Source organism: Colius striatus, chromosome 20, assembly GCF_028858725.1.
Source record: "Colius striatus isolate bColStr4 chromosome 20, bColStr4.1.hap1, whole genome shotgun sequence".
Lineage (NCBI taxonomy): Eukaryota > Metazoa > Chordata > Aves > Coliiformes > Coliidae > Colius > Colius striatus.
This window is the reverse complement of record NC_084778.1, coordinates 1215479-1238572: the sequence shown is the minus strand read 5'-3', so window position 1 is coordinate 1238572 and position 23094 is coordinate 1215479. Positions and strand designations below refer to the sequence as shown.

Genomic DNA, 23094 nt, shown 5'->3' with positions numbered 1-23094 from the left:
GCTGAGGGCAGAGGTCTAAACAGAGGGAAACAGGCTCGCAGGAGCAGAGCTCAACCCGCCCCCAGCACCTCTGAGCGATCTGAGCTCACCCGAAGCTCCTGTGAGCCGGCGGGTGGCTGTTTGTGATGCTCAACGTGCAGACTCTTGCCAGGCCTCTCCCTGCGGGTCCTGCCCTAACTCTGAGTGTGCAGCTGAGGAGGATGGCTTCCACCACCACAGCCCTGCTCTGACTGAAGCCAGCCTCCCAGCTCCCACACGACTCACCCCAGGGCTGGCGACAGTCCCCGGGAGCACCCTCAGCGGGACGGTGCCGTGTCCAACGACCCGGATCCACGCTCGGCTCACAGCCCCATGGCCGTAATCCCCACACCCCCCTGGTTCCCTGGGACACTGCAAGGCACCGTGTGCCTGCCAAGAGCTTTGGAATCCCTCAGCAGAGGGCTGTGGAGGGTTAGGAGCACAGGGTCTGCTCCTGGTCTGCCTGCAAAGCAGATAAATGCTGAAGCTGTCAGCATGGAGAGGGGCTTTAACATGGAGAACGACCTGTGAATTACTGCCCTGGTTGAAGGTCCAGAAAACACTCAATAAATTAAAAAGAACCCCCCCACATACCCAAATGTGCCGACCTGCAGTTTCTGACAGGAGCTGCTCTTCAACTTATTCTACCGGGTCCAGCAAAAAAAGTGCCAGATGTTCTTACTTCAGCTTATACAGACAAAAAAACCACACAGGATCAGCAAAATCTCCCCTTGCCAGTGTGTGTTACTCAACCTAATTAAAGGAATCTTCGGTCAACACGGATCATTTTGGGAGCAGAGCTCTGAGGCCCAGCTGAGCGGGATCTGCCAGGGAAAGGCGTGGGGGCTGCGTGGGTCCCTGTCACAGGGCTGCCTGGTGTCACCCCGCCAGGCTCTGCCCCCAGCACCAGCCCTGCAGCTCAAAACCAGCCAGAATGGGATCAGGGGTGTGCGTGGACCGAGCTGCAAATGCCCCCAGCACCGAGCCAGCCAAGGGGCAGAGGCAGCCGCCCGCCTTCACCTGCCCAAAGCAGCCGGGGCTGAGGGTGTGCAGGGGAGAGGGGAGAAAAGGGCTGGGGGGAGCTGGAGCAGGAGGCAAGGGAGGCTCTGCAGGAGCTGCCCTGAGCCCAGGCACACATTTAACGTATCTAAGCTAGTAATTTTAACAGCTTTTAATTTGCTAATACAAGAGGATTGATTAGGTGGAATGTATCCATGCAAGAGCTGTAAACCCTTAATTGCAGGGTAGCAACATGTCCACATCCATCCCCCCTTGCCCTGTCCAACCCTCCTTCTGCACTGGAGCCCCTCAAAGCTTCTGCCTCACAAAAACCACCCCAGGAGTGACTTCTGCTTCCTTTACACAGAGTGGGACCCGGCTCAGGCACTCGCTGGAGCATCCCCACCCTGGTCAGCAAGACAGGAGCACACGCTCATGTACCTGTGAGCTCAGACCAGCATCCCCCACCTGAGCCACCAACACTTAAAGACAAACACCCAGGAAAGCAGGTTCACAGCCAGGGACGGTGAGGGCAGCAGAGATGGCACGGCACAGCCTGCTGGAACGGGAGGCTCAGCAGTAAAAGCCTTTGCTACCGGCATTATCCATGTAACCTACACTTCTGCTGAATCTCAAGCTTTTTGGGATAGGGGATGTGCTATCTCTTTTGTTTAAACAGATCACCAAGAAGCTTCACATATGGCAACGACCTTGTAAAATTAAAGGCACCGCTTCAGCAGCATCTGGGCACCAGCGAGACGGCAACTGATGGAGGAGGAATGAGTCAGGGGGCTACACTGGGCACGGGGAGGCAAACCAGCCCCTTCTCTGTGAATATTCTCCTCACCTTCAGTAAAACTGCTCTAAAGGCTTTATTATTAAAACCAGCTGATAGAAAGCACAGATACAGGACAAATAAAAGCAGCTCTCCCTCCCTCGTGCATATTGGAGAGGACTCGCTCAGTCTCCTCTCAGCAATCCACTGGGAGAAGAAAACAACACACCAGGGAGGGAAAGCTGCTCAGTGCATCTCTGTATTTCCATATCACATTTTTGGGCACGGGCCTGCTGTGAGGAGCTGCCTGTTTCCTCAAGGTCACCACGCTGATTTTCATTCTGCTCGTTGTATTAAGACTGCCCGTCTATGTAAATGTTGCATTTTGTTCTCCTCCTGTTTCTGGCCTTTCCTCAATTAACATTTTCAAATGGTCCCTCAAGACTCCAGGCACTACCTGCTAATCACTTTGCTCCCGCTTTCTGGGCAGCAGAAGGGGTTTGTCTTCATCAGCTGAGCAGATTCACGAGCAAGAACCTATTCAGGGCGCTCAGGGTTTCTCTCCATTCACAGACCATCAGGATTTTTGCTAATTTATCTGTCACTCAAACTGGCTGCTCAAGAGTGACAATGGAGATGGCAGACTGAAATCCTATTAAAATGACCTCACTGTCTTCTCAAGGCAGCTTCAGCCAGGAGGGCTGCAGGGAGCCTCTAACACAAGCATTGCTCGGGCCACAGCACACACATCCCCACGTTCTGCAGGTGGGACACAACTGTCAGCATCACTTCCAGAAAGTTTTGGAACACTTGCCCAACTCTGGCTTTGCTGTTGCCAGAAGAATCCTTCAGAGATGAGAAGAGCTGCACTGACTTACTTCCTACTCCCCAGTGTGACTGCAGTCTAACTGCACTGTTACTGCTGCTGCTCAGTGCCAAGTGAATGGGATGATTTCTCTGGTGAAGCCAGGCGCTGTTGCATGGGAAGGAGATGCCCAGTGTTCTGCCTACGCCTGACCCTGCATGCCACACAGATCCCCTCTGTGAGACCAACACTGCCAGCTCCATCTTCCTGTGTCTCTGCTTTCCCACCCGAGGATCTGGGTACCAGCTTCTGCTAATCTACAAAACCATCATTTATGGCACCCCAGAAAGTTTAACTGACATTTAAAAAGCTCTTTAATATCTTCTGTACACAGGTGCCACAGCAAACGCTCAGTTTCCCCCTGCACACCTCTTCCTTCCTCTCAGTTTTACGCTCTGTCTGCGACCCTCCCTTCCTGCAGCTGTTTCCATCATGGGAATGAGCAGGATGTGGCCTCCTGCATTGGTCAGCACCTGAGGGCCCCTTTGCAGAGCTGCCTGTGACCCAGCGTGGCCCTCGGGGCTGCTGCCCTCTCGTCCCGGGACGAGCCCTGCAGCCAGCACCTCCCGCACTGCCCACGCCGAGGCTGACTGAAAGGAGGCTGGATGAACTCAGAGGGTCACAAAGGTCTGGCTGTGTAGGGCTCTGCCTCGGGGAAGAGGGAACTGAGTGGTTTGTTTGCACGTGTTAGCTATGAGCACAAGACACAACTGAGTTCCACAAACCTGCTGTCCTCTACAATATACATTCACTTTGATATTTGCTTTAAAGCCTGGTTGTATAACTAGAGACTCTCACACTAATTGCTGGGCTGTGCTTGCAACCTTTACTGCAGGTTGGTGGGAGGGGTTTTTTCCCCTCTTATTATTGCATTTGTTTGTTAAACAAGAAAATAAAAATGTCAGGGCATCTCCTGAGTGCTGCTGGCAAGCAGAGCCTCTCCCCTTCCTCACAGAAAGCATTTGCACACATCTACTCCTCTGGTGCAGCCTGGCCAGTGCAGCTGTTCGCCGCTTTCCCTCCTCTGGATGCAATTTTCATTACTGGTATAAAATTAAGCAATAAGGTATGACAGACAGTACATAGCTGGGCAATTACTCCAAGCCTCAGGTGGCGTTATCCAGCATGAGGCTGGGGGCAGAATGGCTGCAACCACCCGAGACGTTCAGTAACCGCCTCGAGCAGCGTGGCCAGGAGCCTCATTTGCTGTTCCGAGGGAACCTGCTGCTCGTGGGGCTCACGCCGGCCTGAGTGCGTTCATCTTTACACTTCACATGAGGTGCCCTGGTGCAGCAGCAAGAGGTGCTGGCCAGGAGATGGAAGACAAGGGAGAAAGATCCAGGAACTGGCAGCTTGTCCCTTTTGTTTTGTGTTTATTAACACCCAGGTAGGGAGCAGCACTGAGCCTGTCGGGCTCGGGGCCACGGGCACGCCACGGTGTGAACGCCACCAGCACAGCCGTGGCCATCACCCCGGCCAGGGGAGGGAACACTCCTGGTCCCTGCTGACCAGTGCAGAGGCTGAGGGCGAGAAACTGATGCCAAATGGGAAACTGCTGGGACATGACCACCCAGACCTGAAGCCACGAGCCCCTTCCCCGTGCCCTGCCTCGCTAACCACAGCCACTCCAACCCCTGCCCGGGTTCCAGCCGGGATGGAGGCGAGCTCCCGGCGTGGAGCAGGGAGGTGTGACTGTTGCTCTCCAGAGCTGCTGTGGTTAATGGCTTTTACAACATGAATATTTATAAGTGAGGATGTAATATTAAAAACACACACACATAAAATATTAATATGGCACATGTCACAACTGCAATCTAAACAGACAGGTGTGAGTGACGGAGCCGTCGCCCAGCCATCAGCACCGCCACTGACGGGGCTGTGAATGGTAAATAACATTAACTAATGAATCCTTGCAGCCCTCGGCAACTTTTGAAGCAAATATTTGCTTAAAAATCACTCTAAACCCCTCTGTCTGCTTCTCCTCCCTCCAGCCCTCTGAGCCTTTGTCAGGGGATAAACACTCGGCGTCTGTATGCAGCAAGGGTTAAAGTCTCTGTGTGTTCAGGTCCCTGGGATGAACTGCTCTGGGTAGGGAGCAGCGAGGCTGAGCCGAGCCAGCGCTTTCCTCAAAACAACTGCACTCTCTGGAGTCCCATTTATGAAGTGATACAACTGACAAGGGAATAAAAGCCCAGCTCATCTAGGAAAGCAACAATAACGCTGCCTCCATTTATACCTTATGTCACACTTCTCATCCAAAGCCCTTAAAGCACTTTATGCTCTAAAAAAACACCACCACCGTGTTTGTGGATGCTTTTCCAAAATCCTACAGGTCAAACAGCATCTCTCTCACTTCAGCCTCGTCCTTCTAAAAGCAAAACTATGTGAGCAGATGAAAGGTTCCCTCTGCGCCGCCTGCAAACGCTCGGTGCTGCTGCTGCCCAGAGAAGCTGTGCTGAAAATGCCCAAACACAGCAATTATTTCTATGTATTTTAAACACTCTTTCCTGAAAACTGCCCAGGGATGTGTTTTTAAATGCACACGACCTTGTCTTACTTGAGGGAGACGGCGATAAACAAATAATTGCAGCGACTCTTAATTATATTTATATCTCATCTATAAAAATGTCAAGTATAACTCCAGAGGTCAACTACAAACTGAGGGTTTGGCAGCCAGACAGAACACAAACGGCTGCTTTTCTCCTAAGCAAAGCGTGGCCCTTGGCCGAGGCGACACCTCACCGACAACATCACTCCGGTCTGTCCCCAGAAACACAACCAACTGCTCCCACCTGGATGACTTATGCCCCGGTCTCTGCTACATGGGGATGGTGCAAACACAGAGCACGACCCTCACGTGCCTGCTCGTGAGCACAGACCTCGGGGGATGCAGCAGACCCCGTGCTCCTGTGTGTGCTCTCGGTGGTATGAAGCACACAAATCTTTCAGTCTGGATTCTGTGGTCTCAGATCAAACCTCAACCTCGGGCACGTCAGCCTCTGCGTGGCTGCAGAGTTTCTGGGTCTCCAGGAGAAGGAGTTGCTGCCGTGTCAGGCTGCTGGGAGTTTGGGCTGCCCAGTTCCAGAGAGACAGGGAACTGCTGGACAGAGACCAGCACAGGGACACCAAGATGCTGAAGGGATGGAACATGTGTGTGAGGATGAAAGGCTGCAGCCCTGGGGCTGCTCAGCCTGAGCTTGGGGGACCTGATAAACACTTAAAGGGTGGGTGTCAGTGTTTGTTGTGTGGTGGCCAGTGCCAGGACAAAGAGCAAAAAGCACAAGCTGGAACACAAGAAGTTCTGGGACAGGAGTGAAGTTGAGCTGAGGGAGCCCTGGCCCAGGCTGCCCAGGGAGGGTGTGGAGGTTTCCAAACCTGCCTGGACACATTCCTGTGCCCCTCTGCTCAAAACAACAGTTTTCAACAACTGCAAAAATCCCAGTAATTTTAACACTCTGCCACAGCCAATGTCAGCCTTCTGGAGATGTTTTAACCTCTAACACACAGGCTGTGGTTTGCACCATGCACACAGCCCAGCCTTTCATTAATTTTCTTTAGTTTTAAGATTAAAGAAATCCAAATCACAAGCTGTCACTCCCCTCCTCTCTCCCCTAACCATGTGAAAGAGAAATAACTGATATGAAAACAACTCTGGGGGCTGTATAGCTTCCAAAAACATGTAACATTACATTCAATACCAGCAATTACAGCTTGGAGGATTCAGTCACTCAGAATCTTTATCTGTTGTGCAAGCTGAAGCCATGAGACTGTTGTGATGCACACCGTGGGCAGTTCTAGAGCAGCTGATGGCTACAGGCAGGCAGGGAACGAGCACATGCTGCTGGGGAGCATTTAAGAGCATCCCATTCTGTAACTGATGCGTCACCTTCTCTTGTCTGACCTCTACCCTCACGCTTAACAGTCACAGAAGGAAAGGGGAGAAAGGGGAGCTGCCAAACAAATCAATCAGGAGGACACTTCACTGCATTCTCCTGAGTTCAAGCACCTTCTTCTACCCTCTCCGTCCTCCCTCCTCACAAGCAGCTCACTGTGCACAGGGTTTTTTCTCAGCTTTGCTGGACACAACCACCCCAGCTCCTGCTGCCAGGGTGAGGGATGCCAGAGCCCGAGGGCACGGCGCTGCCCCCCAGGGCTGCCGCCTGCCGTGCTGGGCTGCACATTGGTATGCTTCCTGGAGCTCCCTTCCATAATCAAGTTAGAAGGACACTGTCATCTTGCCAGGCTCCCTCCAACCCCAAAGATCAATAATTAATGCTGAACTCTAGATCTTATCTGCACTTTGCAAGGGTAACAACACCACCCTCTTTTCTTCCTTTCCAATTACTAAACCCTTTCAAGGCTGACCCCGGCGTTTTCAGCTCTGTGAAACCTGAAGCAGTGAACAAAGTGAAGAAAGTGATTTCCAGAGTGTTTGGAGAGGTTTTGTGTGTGGCTTTGCTCCCTGGACAGAAGTGCAAAGTATGGCACAGGGTACAGAAGCAGAGGATTAGCAACACTTTCCATAAAGAAACAGCATCTGAACCCAGCTGAACAGAGACAGTTGCTTTCTAAGGGATGGTTATTGGGTGCCCACTACCACAACTAAGTGGTCAAGCTAGAAGGAGAACCCTTGCAAGAAGACACAGCACCACAGTGAGGCCAGAGATTGTCTGACCTACAATACTCAAAAAAATAGCCACTCCTTTGATTAAATACTCAGAGTCTTTGCAGCCTGCCATCACTACAGCTGGATGGACAGCCATGACACACAACATTCTCCTCAGAGAATGTCCAGGAGTAGCTGGGCATTAAAACAGAGAAAGACACCAGCAGAGGCTACAAGGTGGTCAGCCTGATGGCATCTGTAGTGTTATAAAAGTCATGAAATGCCTTGCCATCAGCAAGGCATTAAGCTTTATTTTGGGTGGGTTTTCAAGCTTTCCCAGGGTGTTAATGAAGCTGTTCAACGCTGAGCTTTGACATTTGCTCTTACTGTGCCTTGTTAAGCCTCTGCCTCTCCTCTGACTGAGCAGTGTTGGTCTGGTGCTGTGCATGCAGGACAGTTACACACCACCACAACCCACACGTGTGCCAGAACTGTGTCAACCTATATCCTCAATTTGCTTGCAAGGAAGTTCAGCTTGCCTCCCAGCAGCAGGGAGGGAATTTTAATTCTCTTCCCTTCCCTTGTCTGCCTTGATTATTCCAGGCATAGACTAACTACAGCAAACCACAGCGGATATTTTATCTGCCATTCCTCTTTCCCTTGGCTAATTTGAAGGTACAGACTGCAACCCGCAAGTGGTTTTAGGAACTGCTGCTGCACGCTGCTGCTGCTGCTGCTGCATTTTGAACGTGCTGCCAACACAATCACAACGTCTCGATTTGTAAAATCTGGGGTGATTTTGGAAGCGATCGATGCCGCAGAACGCGCTTCACTCACCGGCTCATCAGCCTGATTAGTGGGAGCTACCCGTACAGAGAGGGAAAACATGTCAGGAAAGACTGGATAAATACAGGTGTGAAGATGAAGATGACTTCACTCTGGTTTTCCCTTCCGCCTGTACTTGGCAGAGGTAAAGGCCAGGAGCTGAAGCATCACGGCCCTGGCAGAGGCTCCAGCTGCAGCAGTGCAGCCCCTCAGCCCTGGCCGGGCTTCACCTGCTCCCAGGAATTCTGGCTAATCCCAGCAAACAAGCAGCATTGTCCTTCACCAAGCAAAGGGTAAGCCTGTTCCCTGGGAAACAGCTTTACCAGCAGAGCTGATCATCCAGGGGCCAGAGGACTCCCTTACTTGCCAGGAGCGGGGAGGGGAGCCCACTGGACAGCAGGACAGAGCTGTGCCTGGAGCCTGGTGCTGGTGGAGTGTGTGGCAGGTGAGAGTAACATCATGGAATCAGAGAATCGTTTCAGGTGGAAAAGACTTTTAAGATCAAGTCCCAGCTCTGCCCTCACCCTGCCACAGCCACCACTGACCCACAGCCTCAGCACCTCAGCTCCAGGGCTTTGGGCTCCCTCCAAGGCTGGGCACTGCCCCAGCTCCCTGGGCAGCCTGGCACAGGGGCTGACACCCCTCTCAGGGAAACAGTTCTGCCTCAGCTCCAACCTCAACCTCCCCTGGGGCAACGGGAGCCTGTTTTCTCTTGTCCTATCACTCATTACTTGGGAGCAGAGGCACAAAGGGAAGAGATGAGCATCCTGCTTGGAGGAAGCAAAGGAGAGGTGAACACACCATTGCTGTGATTTTCATGTCCCCTCCTGCCCACCCTGGCAGTCAGGGCAAGCACAAGCTGTGGAAGAGACCACCAGTGTGTTTGGTGGGCAGGGACAGAGCTCAGTGTGACAGGGCAGAGACAAGAAACTGCAGGTCACAGCCTTGCAAATTGGGCTGCAAAAGTCTCAAAAGGCTGGGACACCCTGCAGCCTGCTGCCAGCCTATCTGCTGCACACCACATTAACATGCCAGGTTAAAAGACTTGTTTCCTTCTTTTAAACTAAGAGGAGCAGGCAGAAGACTCACTGAAACACATTCACAGGGGCCAAACGTGAGAACGTGCCTTGCTGTGGCCAGACCCCCCGGCACTCCTCTGGCCCAGCTGCCTGCAGCACCCCTCAGAGCCAGGCCAACAGGACCCTTCTGCCACCACAAAAGCACCACATAGCACAGCTCCTAAATGCAACAAACAACACAGCAAGATCCTGAATAGAGAAGGGTTTTTATGGCCCATTTCAGGGTGGCTGCAAAGAGAGGGTTGGAAAATTCCCTGGATATAAAAGGAAGTTGTCAAGGGTTGAACTTTCCAAACTCTTTATAAGAGTTTTGAACACTCAGTTCTTGTTACCAAACTCATGGGCACTGGCTGTTCACATGCCTTCCCTGGCTCTGAACAGCTTATCTTTCCAAGCAAGTCTTTTGCTTACTGATGCTGAATTTTCCAGGGTACTACAGATCCCTGACTTCAGAGAGGGATCAGTGCCCGGGAGGGAACTGCTGGAGGGAGGAAATGCAATCCTGGAGGTTTGCCCGACTCATCCAGCCATCCACAGGCACCAAGTTGCTTGTTAAGGCAAATATCAGAGCAGTGAATAATTCAGAGAGTGCTGGGAGGTCAGGTCTCCTGACCCTGCCACAGAGATGCAGATGAGGGGAGGCAGCGGCCAGGCTCTCTGGGCTGCTCACCTCTCTCCTTCCCAGGGCTCCCATTGCTGCCTGCACAGGCTCCTCAACACTTTCTGGCAGCCTCCCTAAACAAATGGGCTGCCTCCACCACTCTGAGTAGTGACACGTTTGTGGCTCAGACAACTCCATTCTATCCCGAGATCCCCCACAGAGAGTCCAGAGCGTGAAGGGCAGACGACAAAGCTCAGGGCCACGCTGGTGCTCGGGGCACAAGCCCCACGCTGCACTGCCTCCCAACACACCCTGTCACAGCAGGGAGACTGCAGGCAGAACATCAATCTCACTCAGAGAGAAGGGAAGAGGCTCTGGGAGCCCGTCCCCAGGGCAGGTTCTGCTGCCACTGTGACAGCCCAGGTACGTTCCCCCTCTCCCGGCTGAACGGGGCAGCTGCCAGGCTGCTGTGCTGCAGCGACGGCCTGAACCGCTCCCAGGGACACAGAGGAGCATCATTTATGTCCACTGAAAGGAACAGCCATAACACTAGAAATAATCCTCAGTTCATTTCCACAGAACTATACCAGCAGTGATGAAACCCCATCTCTCTTGTGAAGTATGTGGAGGGAAATTCTTCTCTCTGGAGATGCTGCTTATTCCGAGTTACCATCACTGGAGGTGTCCTCAGCTTCAGAACTCCACTGCAGGGGTTCAGCACCTTAATTTCCTGGTGTCTCAGCTTAACTGGCCTTATGCTTAGCTTAATCTGATAGCAGTCACCTTAGTACAAACCCCCTGCTTCCCTGCAGCCTCACCACACACAGCTCCCTGGGCTTTGCTTTCTCCAAGGATGTCATGGAGCCTGACAACGGTCCTCCCAAAGAGAACTCATTACACTGACCAGAAAAGTCATCTCTAGTAAGAAAATCCACATGACATGTCGCATTACATGTCAAACAGCCCTTCCTCTGCAACACCTGCAGGTCAGAGGGATTTACCAGCACTGGATTTAGCCCCCAGGTCATCATGCTGACAGTGAGTTTCGGCTGTGCTCACCAAAACGTGATGCCTGAGCTCCCGCTCTCGCTTACCTCTGTGCCTGTTGGTCGTCTTGTCAAACATAAGCATGGCATCCTCTACCTGCAAGACACAAGAGGGAGATGGACACTTTAACACATGGCTGCAAGGCTGGCAAAGGCACACAGACAGAGTGGGGAGGGCAGACAAAGGCAGGAGCAGCTTCAGCTTGAGTACAAATGGTGCTTCAGAGCTTTTGCTCAGTCAGCTCTTCCCTTTGGAAATCTGCTGCTTTCAACCCCTGTCCCAGCTGATGTTTGATCCTAAAGCAAACATTGCAAGTTCTGTTGCCCTAAAAATCCCAAGCAGCTCTTCCACCTCTCATCAGTCCCTGGCTGTGCCTCATCTCCAGCCTCCTTCCCTTTTGCAGGGAGATAAGGGCCAAGAGAGGAATCGTGGCTGCAAACCAAGCCCACGACTTCTCCAAATTAGAGTCACTGTCTTGGCTGAGAATTAGAAGGTTACAAGAAGTATGAGCAGGGTGAAATCTGGTCAGCCAAGAAAGGTATTCAGAGGTTTTCAAAAGGCCTTTTGAAAAGCTGGAGGAAAGAGGGAGGAGGGAGAAAGTTTAATTCGCATCAGGCTTGGCATTTCCACTTCAGAAGAGAGATGACTGATGAAACGTATTGAAGTGCAACCAAATTGCTTTCAACTTTCATTACTATTTGCATGATTTATTCCACCTCCATTTAATCTGTGCAGCCACACCTAAAATTTTACACTTATTTTAGGAGAATGTTGTGCTGGAGTTTATTCTCCAGCATTGCCACACGTTAAGCCACTGCTCAGGGCTGCAGGAGCTGGGGCTGCAGGAATGGTCCTGCAGGAAACAACCAGAGCAATCTCTCTGAAAAGAAACGACAGACTTGCTGTTCCCCACTGTAAACCAGGGGTGATGAAAACCTGTACCACCACCAAACTGCAGCTGGGGGATGGGAGAAGATCTTTAGAGGAAAGCTTTGATGCTCTACAGGACTGCTCTGGCTGCCTGTGGGGTGGGGTTTGGGGTTTGCTGGGGGGACACTGTGTGACCTCTCCCCTTCTGCCAGCATGTTTGTGTGGCAGATGAAGCCAGAATGGCTTCTGGTTAAAATGAACCACACTTTCTCTTCCAGGTCAGTCTGAAGCCAGATCAGCTTCCTGGCACGGCCAGACCACTGCTTGTGCTGACATGAGGGACAGGCTGCTGCCCAGGGCAGGGAAGCAGCACCTCAGGGGAAGGTGGGATCACTTGGGGTGGCTGTGCCAGCTCCTGCTGCCTCAATGCCAGCTTGCACTTACAGCAGGATTTGAAAGCTCCTGTCTGGATAAAATCAACAGTTCAGGGAGTGGAGTTTTACTCTAGTCCTCTTATGCAGGGCACACATCAAGCTTACTTCTGTGCAGAATTACAATCTCAGTCTTTGCTGGGCACAGACATATTTTGGGAAGTTGCTAAAAGCACAGCTTGAACCTCTTGTAACTGTGGCACTGAAATAAGTTCCAGGACACAGTGAAAAAATACAGCGCAGCAAAACCTCACACTATTCATGAACTCATCTAAAAACCTGCCTCTGGTTAACTTGTTCTTCACTTTTTCAGTCACAATCATTTGCAAAATGTGTTAGCAGAGGCTGGAGATGGAGAACAGCATGTCTCCTTGATATCCATCTTGAATAAGACCTAAAGATGCTGATGCACTGTAAAATCCAAACCACATTAAGCCCAGAGCCATTTTTCCTGCTTTCTCCACTCCAAGGAAGAAAACTCACAAGTATGAGCAATGTCAGAAGGCAGATAAGGACAGAGCTCCCCTTCACCCTACCACCACTCCTTATCTCTGCTCTGGGGTTATGTTTGCAGAGCAATCTTTATTTTTCATTCTCACAGGTCTTGGCCTCACTGGAACACAAAAATCACACACTGCACCCAATGTCAGAGCATCTCAGCTCCCTCTGCCTCAGTCCACACCAGCATGCTGACCACTCTTTTGTCCCCATGTCAATCACTTCCAGCATCACCTTTCTGCCTCTGATCCCACACCAGGGCCCAGAGAGGTCTTGGACACGCTGCAGCACAGCTCCCACCAGCCCAGAGAGGTCCTCTGGCCCCTGACCCAGAGGCTGCTGCTGTGTGCAGGCTCCTCCTGGCCGGACCCACACTGAAAGGGCTGTCAGCTCAAAATGACACCTCCTCCTGCAAGGACAGCACTGGGGGTGTTCAGGAGGCTGTTTGTATTGCTGTTAGCTAGAGGAGAGACACAAGATGAGGCTCAACACAACTCTAACCTCACTTTAACATGGCCATGTCCCAGTTTAAAGTCTCCCAACAGGCTGAAGCCTGAGCTGAGGGGTGGAAAACCCTCTTGGGCTCAGGTGTGGCTGGTGGCAGCACCACAGGGCTGAACCTCCTGTGCAGCTTCATGCAGCTCTGCTCCCCCAAGCACTGCCATGGCACAGGAGAGACAGGCCCTGGCACAGACCAGGCACTGGAGGGGTGAGGGGCTCTGGGCTGGTTCCTGCTCACGCTGGGGATGTGCTGCTTCAGTCACGTCCCCACCTGTGCCTCCTGACACAGCATCACCTGGCCCAGCAGATCCAGCGTTTTGTGCCCTGTGCAGTAGGGTCCTGCTCCACTGCAAGGATCATTTGGCAAAGATCTTTTTTTATGCAAATAGCTCCTTATTAGCAGCCCCAAAGGCAGCCTGCACAGGCTAATGCAGGGTCCCAGGCATGCAGACACCCCGGGGTGAGCCTTCATCCCTCCAAGCAGCGGGACCACTTCTGGGCTCAGAACGGGGTGCAGTTGCCTACGAGAGGGTCACCCCCAGCAGCTCCAACGTGAGAGGCTGCAGGGGGAGGTGCCATCAGCCGTGTTCCAGAGCTGCACCAAGCACGCCTTGAAGAAAAAATAATCAGTGGGGTGTTGTTGAAGCCAGCTGGTACCCTTTCAACAATGTCTAATTGGTTATCTTTTCTGTTCCCTAAGGTCAGAACATTTTATCTCCGTCTCTGCCCTTTCTGAGTTTACCCCACCCTGAGTTATTTTTTAGGGCAGCCATTGTAACAGAAGAATAGCCTCTTTCCTCCATAGTCCGGTGACACAATGAGACTTCTTGAAACCTCCTGAATAGACCAAGTGCAGCGCAAAAGGAAAATTCTATCAACGCTTTGCAAAGTAAAACATCTGAGAGTTGGTTGGACAAGCCAGAGAAGGGAATGGAGATGGAGAGGGCACCAGCTTAGAGAAACTTTTCACCAGTTGCAAAAAGGTGGTGAGGGTATGGGAGGGAGGGGGAGAAAGAAACTTATTAATGCAGAAAACTCATCAATGGTATGGAAATCTGGCAGAACAGCAAGAACTGAAACTAGAAGAATCTGAATATACAAAGGGCTGAATAGAATGAGAAAAAGCCCAGTGCCTCACACACACAGCCTGTTTCTCACGGTTCTCTGTGAACCAAACACAAGCGGCTTGTTCAAGTTTTCATCAAGGAGAAAGAAGGGACACAGTCAAGGTAACCGGCAGTAAACCCTGTAGTAAGCAAATTGATCCCTATTTCAGGGAAGGGAAAAAAAACAACAGCTCACAGAAGACATTCAAGTGCATTCAGGAGCTGTGAGTCCACAGGCTGACCCCCTCCCCCAGCCCCAGGCTCCCTGACTCACACACTATTTTAAAGATGCCCCAACTGCAGCTTTCCGGGTCTCGACTGAACACATGCAACTAGCACCTTGCTTGCAAAAGAGAAGGAAGAGGCTGGAAGGAGAAGGAAGAAGACTGGAAGAGGCAACTGGCACCTGGCAGGCTTGGCTGGTCACACACTGCCAGCTGAACCCTGGCACCAGCCCTGGCAGTGGCCTCTGTAAGCCTCTTTCTCTGGGGCAGGGCGCAGACTGCTCTGGAAATCCAAACACCTTTTCAGATGTGGAATGGCTCAAAGTGGAGGCTTACAGGAGCTGATTGATCTGAACTGATTCGGGGCATCAAATGAGTGAATTACAAAATGACCAATCTTAGCACTTAAATTAAAACAAAGAGCAGAAGAAAATCCTTCCCAGGTAACACCCGTGACAGATGGACATTTAAGCCCAACAGACTTCTCCTCTGTCCCAGCATACCCCATATATATATCCAATTTAGACCCAGTTTCTCACACAGAGCCTAACTAATGAGCTTTAGTTTATTTAACTTTTTTTTCCCCCAACCCACTCGGGGCTCTGAGAAAAGGAAGGGCTACACCACTTCATTACTCACTGCCTGGGAGGAGGAAAAGGGGAGAATAGGAGGGAAGAAAAAACCCTGGAGGAGCCAAAGGCTTTAATAATCCTAACAGTTCCCAGGGTTATTTAAAATATGCCCAACCAGTTCACAAAAGGCTCCACAGAGATAAATGTATTTGATTTCCTTCCACTTTAATGGAGGCATACATTTAAAGCAACAAAACCGAGGTGACCTAAATAAAATGACTATTAATTGTACTCAGAAAGGCTCTGAATTTAATGCAACTGATCCGGCCCAGCAGAGAACACACAATATCCTCCATTCATTCCTCCCACTTTCCTCTTCAGGATTTGCAGCTCCTCTCTTTCCTACGGGGCCGTCAGAGATGATCAAACCTCCGCCAGCCCGTCCCGTCACCCTCGGAGCGCAGGGACCGGGCTGAGCCTCCTGCCAAGGCCGGCAGCGACTCACCCAGCAGGACGCTGCTCCAGGGACGGAGCCCAGCGCTGCCCCAGAGCTCACACCAACAAACCAGGACAGCCTCTGGAAACCCCCACATCTGGTCTTGTATTTCTGCAAGTGCAGATGTCTGCATGGACGGGCAAACCCGAGGAGGCCGCCACAGACACAGCTTCCACGGACAACCTTTCTTTATGTGCTGCCTGCACGAGCACTCAGGAGCAGCAACAGCCACAGCTCATGTCTCCAGCTTCCCTCTGAACCAAGTTTGTCCAGAGTAAATCCTCAGTGGAGAAACCATCGACCTCCATAACTGAATGGTCACACAACAGTCTCTCACACTCCTCATCCAGCCCAGGAAGGTTCCTCCTGATCCAAAACCTGAGTTGCTGACACACCTGGAGCAGACGGGGATGTGGGGGCTGCTTGTTTCCACCGCTCCCGAGCTGAGCTGGTATTACTGTCCCCATCCTTTCAAAGTAAAGAAGCATTAGGGAAGACAAATGGAATAAGGAGCTGCAATCAAACACTGTGGCAACTCAGTTGTGGTCACAGCAGAAAAGAAGTTGCAGATGGATGACACTGAGCTACACACAGCTGGGTCGTGCTTCTACCTGCTCTCACCCCCAACTCGTAACTTTACAGGTCTGTCTCTTCTTCTGCTCTTCCAACAGAAGCGTGCTGGATATTCTGGTCTAATTCCCAAATTATTTATACACACTGTACAACTCCTCCAACATTTTGCTTTCTGAAGCAGAAAAACCTCTTAGCTGCTAGTAAACTGTCAGGTGCTATTATTGTGAACGCTCATGTGAAATCTAAGCCCCGGCAACGTGCTGCTGCAGATTTACAACCTCCCCCCACATAAATTAAGATAAATGCATATGGCATGCCAGACAGTCAGGAAAAAATGGTTCTTCCACACCAAGCCTCTGGGTTTGATTACAATGAGATTAAACTAAGAAACAAATACTTTAACCTTTTCCCCTCTTCCTGTCCAGCATCTCTCCTCCTCCTGGCACCCTCACTCGTTGCACAGGTAGCCCCTGCTGCTGGCTGCAGGGTGAGAGGCTGGTACCCTGTGAGGACCAGGCACTGTCTGTCACACTCCCAGGAGATGGAGACCCAGGGTGAGGTTCCTCACTGAGCACTTCCCAGCGATGACTTACAAACCCAGGACTGACCTATTATGCACCACGATAACGATCAATGCCACACTGTGCAAGAACAAATTCCAGCGCTAGCAATTTCTCCCCCCAGCAGTCGAGTCTTTAAAAAGTCTTCTTCGGCAATTATAGCTAATAAACCCACCATTTTATTCAACACACACATATCATTGTAACTAATTTTGCTCCATCAGGGCTGAAATTAAAACAGTGACTCAATGACGTTAATGCCGGGGCTTGCTCACCAGCCGTGCCACGGCACACAGCTTCCCACACGCCTGCCAGAAAGCACAGTGGCTGCTCCTGGACTTCAAAATGATCCTGCAAAACACCAGCATGTTACTCAACGCTTACTCTACCAACGGGGATGGATGTGAGAATGACTAATGCTCTCCAGAAAAAACAGCTTTCCACAGCAGGACAAATTAAAGATGACTCTGTAGATGATCTCTCATGAATTCCTCCTCTGGCAAAAATAACACGAAGCACTGACGAAAGCAAGGCTGTGTGCCACGCTCAGATCCAGCTATGAACTCTAAGAGGACTCTTGGAGTTTTCATTTGACCTCCTGTCTTGGCTGAGAACTTCCCTTGTCCCCATCAGGTTCCTAGCACACATCACCAACTGGGAAGACAGGATTCTTACAAAAAACCCTCATTAACCCAACCCAAGACTGAGTCAACCATTGAACAACTCATGGGCAGTTCTTTTGTTGGCACCAGAGGCTGCTGTGGCACTCCAGGACCAGCAGCAGGGACGGCAGTGAGCACAGGAAGGAAATGAAGCAAGGCCAGTGCCAGATGCTGTAACGTCAGCTTGGGTTGGTAATGCCCTGCAGCTGGCAGAATGGCTGGCACTGTGCAACCTCCCAGGGCCATTTCTCCAAAGGGTATGACATACCTACACAGGCAGGATCACCACCAGAGAGAGGCAGAGGAGTCCCTACAAGAAAGAGATGCAGAACAAAGCCGTGCAGGAGACAGCACTATCATCATTCAGCTGGTACCCGCAGCTCCTCTCTCCAGAGGACCTGCCCCCTCTTCCCTTCGTTCCTGTAACGCTGAGGACTTCAGGGATGCCTTTCACAATGGAAATCACGCTAAGGACAACAGCCACAGCCAGCCAAGCAACACCATCATGGTGCTACCTCCTCCTTGGCCGCAGGGCACACGAATATTTGCTGTGCTTTGACTGAGACAGAATAGACGCCTCTGTCAGAGCAGAGCAAGCCTTGGGCTGGGTCTGATCTCTGCAATCAAGCCCTGCAGCCAGGTCTAATTGCCCAGAACAATTTATGCCCGCCAGCACACAGGCAGCTGTCCCCTGGGCCTCCTTAGTCTGACAGCAAAACAGGTTCCAGGGCTGCATTTCTGAAACTGAGTAAGTCAGAGGAGCCGACATGGAGACGGCATCTTGGAGAGCTTGCAGGGGCCAGCGGCATCCCCCGTCCTGCCCTCTCTCAGGCTGGCAGCACTGCAGCTAACAAACACCCAGCTGCAGTCCAGTGCTCCCAGAGCCCAGTGGGAAAGGCTACAGGGGGGACACACGACCACCCTGCAGCGGGAACCTGAGCTTTGACTCCACATGGTCACAACCAACACACAGAAATCCCGAACCATGGGTTAAGAGCAGCTGATGCGCTGCACACACAGCCCTGCACTGGGGCAGATCTGCAGCAACAAAGTGGGAATTTCACCACAGAAGGGCAGCACCTTTTGCTAAGAACGGGCAGAGACATGGCCCAGCCACACAGGTTTTTGCCATGGAAGTTTTTTTCTTTAAAAGAGGCTAAGCTAACACAGAGAGCAGACATCCATCCTTGTTTCTGGAAGCAGACTCTCTAATGCCACAGGGTACACATGTTTACACCAAGCTGTAGCACTTGGTTAACAAAATGTGTTTGTGATGTAGAACAGCAGCTCCCTCCCTGCTAGAACAAAACCTGAGCTGCATTTCTGCCAGGAATCCCTGCCACAGACATTTCTTCTGCGATCAAAGTCAGTCCATGCTACAGATAGAGACAGCGAGCGATTGATAACTTTAAAATACAAGTCAACAGCTAAAAACCCTTCAGTATGCATTGAAAAGCAAGAGAAGGAGCATATTCTGAGCTTGCTCAACCTGAAGCCAGTGTTAGAACACAGAGCTCCTGCTGCTGCCCTTTGCCAGAGAGGCAAGAACAGAATCTATTTCAAAACATCTGCTGGAGAGCCTCCAAACTCTCTTACAAACATTTAATTCACCCTGCCTCAAAACATCTTTGTGTTTTACCCCTCTAAGCGACACGGAGGAGGGTGGGACGAGAAGTGAAGTGAAGCTCCAGGCATTTTAGTGACCCGTGTGTGGCCTCAGAGTCAACCATCATCCCAGGAATCTTTGCTGTGGGTTCCCTGCTGCTGTCAGGAGAGCTCTCTCCCACATGCATCCTTGTGTGTTTATTCAAGACGTGCTGTCTCCCTGGGCACACACACACAGGCACGCACCAGCCATTATTTTCTACGAATTTCTCCAACAACTGAGTAACTTTTGGTCTTTCCTTGTGAGATTCACAAAGGAATGATGAGCCCGAGCTCCATCCATCCCGCTCCAGCCCAGTCCCCTCACCAGCTGCCTGAACAAGTTATCACCAGGTCAAACACGAGACAAGCCCACACAAACTGTGCTTTCTGAATGCATGCACGATCTTCTGCAGGCATCCTTTTGGTGCTCACACAGGAACCACTCAGGTTTCCATCTTTCATCTTCTGCTGTGGAAATGCAGGAGGATTTTTGCTCCTTAAAAGCAAGTGCTGAGAGCTCCATGGAACCACATCACTGGAGCTTAAACATACTGAGTCTCCAAGAGCCATGGCACAACAAGAGCCGACCCCACGGGTTCAGCTCAGCTCCGTGACTCCACCAGGTGCTCTCAGGTCTCCCCACGCAGCACCCGGCCCCGCCGTGGCCGTGGGCAGGGAAGGGCGGCTCTGCTGGCGGCAGGGGCTCTGCAGGAACATTGCTCCCTCAGCACTTCAGCCAGCCAGGTGCAAGGCAGTTTGCGATTTTACTGTCACGGAACATTAGCTGCTGTCAGCAGAAATAATTCCCCCTCCCTCTGCTCGTTTGCATAGCAGCACCACAATCTGTTTTCCTTTCCAAACAATACTTCAGAGGTGCTGCCCATTAGGCCTGGCCAACGCACAGCGCGGAACCCAGGACTCTGTTCCAGCTCTGGCCAGAGGAGGCAGCTCCTGGTGAACTCACAGTTCTGTGTACACACACAGACAAACCCTTCCTCTCCTGATGGGCTTTGCCCATCACCTCAAAAGACAACAGTTTTAAACATCTCTCCTCCTTTCTGGGCTGCAGCAACAGCAAGCACTTGCAGGTCCTGGGATGAAGAGTGCTACGTACAGGGTGAAGCCTCTTCTTTCCAAACCCAGCGTTTTCCCTGTTGACACAACACTAAAACACGAGCAGCTGGTTTGTTTACTCCAAACAAACATGCCAAATAACAAGATTCAGAGAGACCATTAAAAGCCACATGCCAACAAGAGCATCAGAAACCATCTCACTGCACACCCAAGTACGACACGTTGGACTCTGAATCACACACTTGACCACTCCAGGAACAGATGTAGTTTCTCCAATAAACAGAAACCACTCTTAAGGGTGGCTCAATTCCAAGCACGTGGTTAAGCCCAAAAAAGTCCTCCCAATAAGTGGGTTTTGAAAACAACAATGGCATTGGCACATTTTCCTGTTAAACACTCTCTGAAGTTGAGACCTGAGGGGCCACTGCTCAGCACACCACGATTCACATCACCCCTGCAAGAAGCTCCTGTTCACCCAGTGACAAACCCCAAGGAGAAATAACCTGCTCACACAGCTTGCTCTCACACTGCAGAGGACAAAGACACAGCATTAAAGCACAAGCCTATCTTACCCACTAAAGGCACCACAATAACTTAGAGGTTTCCAGTCAGTGCCCTTAAGCCATACAGCGCAATCTAGCTCGGAGCTTTGCCTGTTACAGAGTGTATTGAGGAAAACTGCTCACAGGAAAGCAACGGGTTTTTTCACAGCTGCCTTTGCAGTACAATTTCGGTGTAGGACGGACACAGGTAAACAGTTCTGATTAAGAGACATCCTGAGCAAAGAAATGGGATCAAGTTTAAAGAGCTTCCTGCTGCCCTTTTGTAAATACCTGCTGAATCAGGGTGCAGATAAGGCAAGCGCTGCCTTGCCATGTTTCCTGATGCATGAAGGGCTTTTTTATTGCCCAGAGTTTTAAAAAAACCCCAAGTATAGACAATTGCCACAGTCAGCTTCAGCAAAAGGCTCAGCTGCAAAATGAAACAGTGTAGTTTATTAGCAAAGAAAAAACTCATCTAAGTTTCCCTCGACTGTAATGAAAAAAAGTTCCATTTTATTTCCTGCCAGATCCTTTCTCCTTTTATTGTTCTTTTCATACACTGACTTGCATATCAAAGAATATTTTTCCAGGGCTATTTCTTCTAAGCAGAACTCTCTCCTCCCTTGTCCTTCAACTCCAAATCAAAGAGAGCTCATGGAAAAACCCCTCCTGCCCTAGACCTTGCTGTACCGAGTGCCTCTCGGGTACCGAGTGTGCCGAGTGCTGCGCTCAGGAGAGGCGCCGGATTGTGGGCTCGGGGGTCCAAGCCCCCTCTGTACCCCCAGCCTTCGCAGCAGGCAGAGGAAGGCAGCTGGGCTCCCATGTCCTCGCCTCCTGCACAGGCTGCCGACAAGGTGAGGATTCAGAGAACTCTGCTCTGACCAAGCTCATTCCACTGATGATTTACAGCTTTCGTCAGGCTGTTGGATCCAAGCCCCTCACACAGCAGAGACACTGCCCACTCCAGCAGCTCACAGCACCCACACACACAGAGCACTGCCACAAAATACTGACAGAATGGAAGACAAGACCTTGGGTTGTCTTTTCAAGAGGATGGGGAAAGCCAAGAGCTCTGCCCTGACACAGCCAGGGCTGGCAGCCCTGACTCCCCTGGGCTTGCAGCCCCGATCACATCCCTGCATCACGTCGCCCACTTTCAAGAGAAGAGAAATAACATAAGCTAGCTCTAATTCCTGTTGTTTGTGGGTTTAAACTCTCCCATTACCTTTTTTAAATCTGCCAGCAAGTCTTGATGAGAAGAGAGATGCCCAAAGCCATCGGTGGGAACGTGTCTTTTGAAGCCTGTTCACCGCAGAAGAGCATCGTTACCGGTGACCTTTGGGGCAATCACCACTCCGCTCGCCCCTCCATCACCCACCCCCAGCCCACTTGCTGTCCCCAGGGTTTTACAAAATGAGGAGCAAGGAACTTGAAATGCCATTTTGATCACTCAAGACCTTATGACGCTCACTGCAGCCTAGCCCCCTTTAATTTGAGTTCAATCAGGGAGCTCAGACTGAAACATTAGTTTAGGCTGTGGAAGTACCACCTTGATTTTATTCCCTTCAGCTCCTCCACCCCTTCCCACTCTCCAGTCAGGCTCCTAAGCACTGCAGTAACCACTGGGAAAGGCAATCCACCAGGAGAACAGGCCATTAAGGCTGAATACAAGATTAAAAAGCAAGCAATTAGCGGGGCTGGCTGCGGCTGGGCACAGCTCCTCACACCTCAGCCCCTCTGGCACCCTTGTGTCCCGCTGTGCCCCGCTGGCACGTTGTTTGCAGAGAGATTCAAGGCCCACAAGCTGCAGTTATTGGTGGGCAAATTGAGTTTTACACGTGTCAACAAGGCAAGCTCTCATCAGTCTGACAGAGCCTCATCCAGGCATTTGAAACCAAGGTCCAGCTGCAGTGTTTAATTACCCCTGAACAGCACAGGGATTACAGGCACAACCACCATGCCCAGACTCCTGAAATTACGTTGCTGCTTTTTTAAAGCCCATGGCAGAAAACCCCAGTGTTTTCTGTTGGGGGTGGTTTTGTTTGGCTGGTTGTTTTTTAAACCCAGGTTGAAGCCACTCAACCAACTGAAACCACCAAAACATTTCTGTGAAAATTAAATCATTTCCTTCAGTTTATTAATGGAAATTTACAAAGGGACCCTGCTCCACTCTTCCTGGCCATAAACAGGGATTCAAGGCACGGGCAGAGTTAACTTTCAGTACAAATGTGGGATGGATGAGCGATGTCTCACACGTGACAGTGGCCAAAGCAGCTGTGAGCAGAGGCTCCTCCACGGGGCAGAGAGTGTGGCAGCTGCAGGCACATGCTGAGCATGAGCACCCTGTCATGAAGGACAGGCTGTGCCAGCCATGAAACCAGCATCTGGCCACAGATGCCATCCTCTCTCACCAAAACCCGCTGTAACCGTTACAGGGAGGTGCTCTCGTGGCACGTGTTCCCACGTGCTCTGCAGTCGCTGCATCTTTCCTGGGGACAGGGAGACTGCCTCACCTCCAGGGTT

At 51.2% G+C, this 23094-nt stretch overlaps 1 protein-coding gene across 6 annotated transcripts in view; it reads right to left on the bottom strand.

Annotated features, from left to right (window-relative positions):
* Positions 1 to 23094, bottom strand: part of MSI2 (musashi RNA binding protein 2) — a 224312-nt gene that overhangs the window by 77067 nt on the left and 124151 nt on the right. For all 6 annotated transcript variants that reach the window (XM_062012243.1, XM_062012244.1, XM_062012245.1 and 3 more), the window contains exon 7: positions 10863 to 10911. In XM_062012243.1, coding sequence (XP_061868227.1) covers positions 10863 to 10911 — 49 coding nt within the window. The remainder of the gene's footprint in view (positions 1 to 10862; positions 10912 to 23094) is intronic.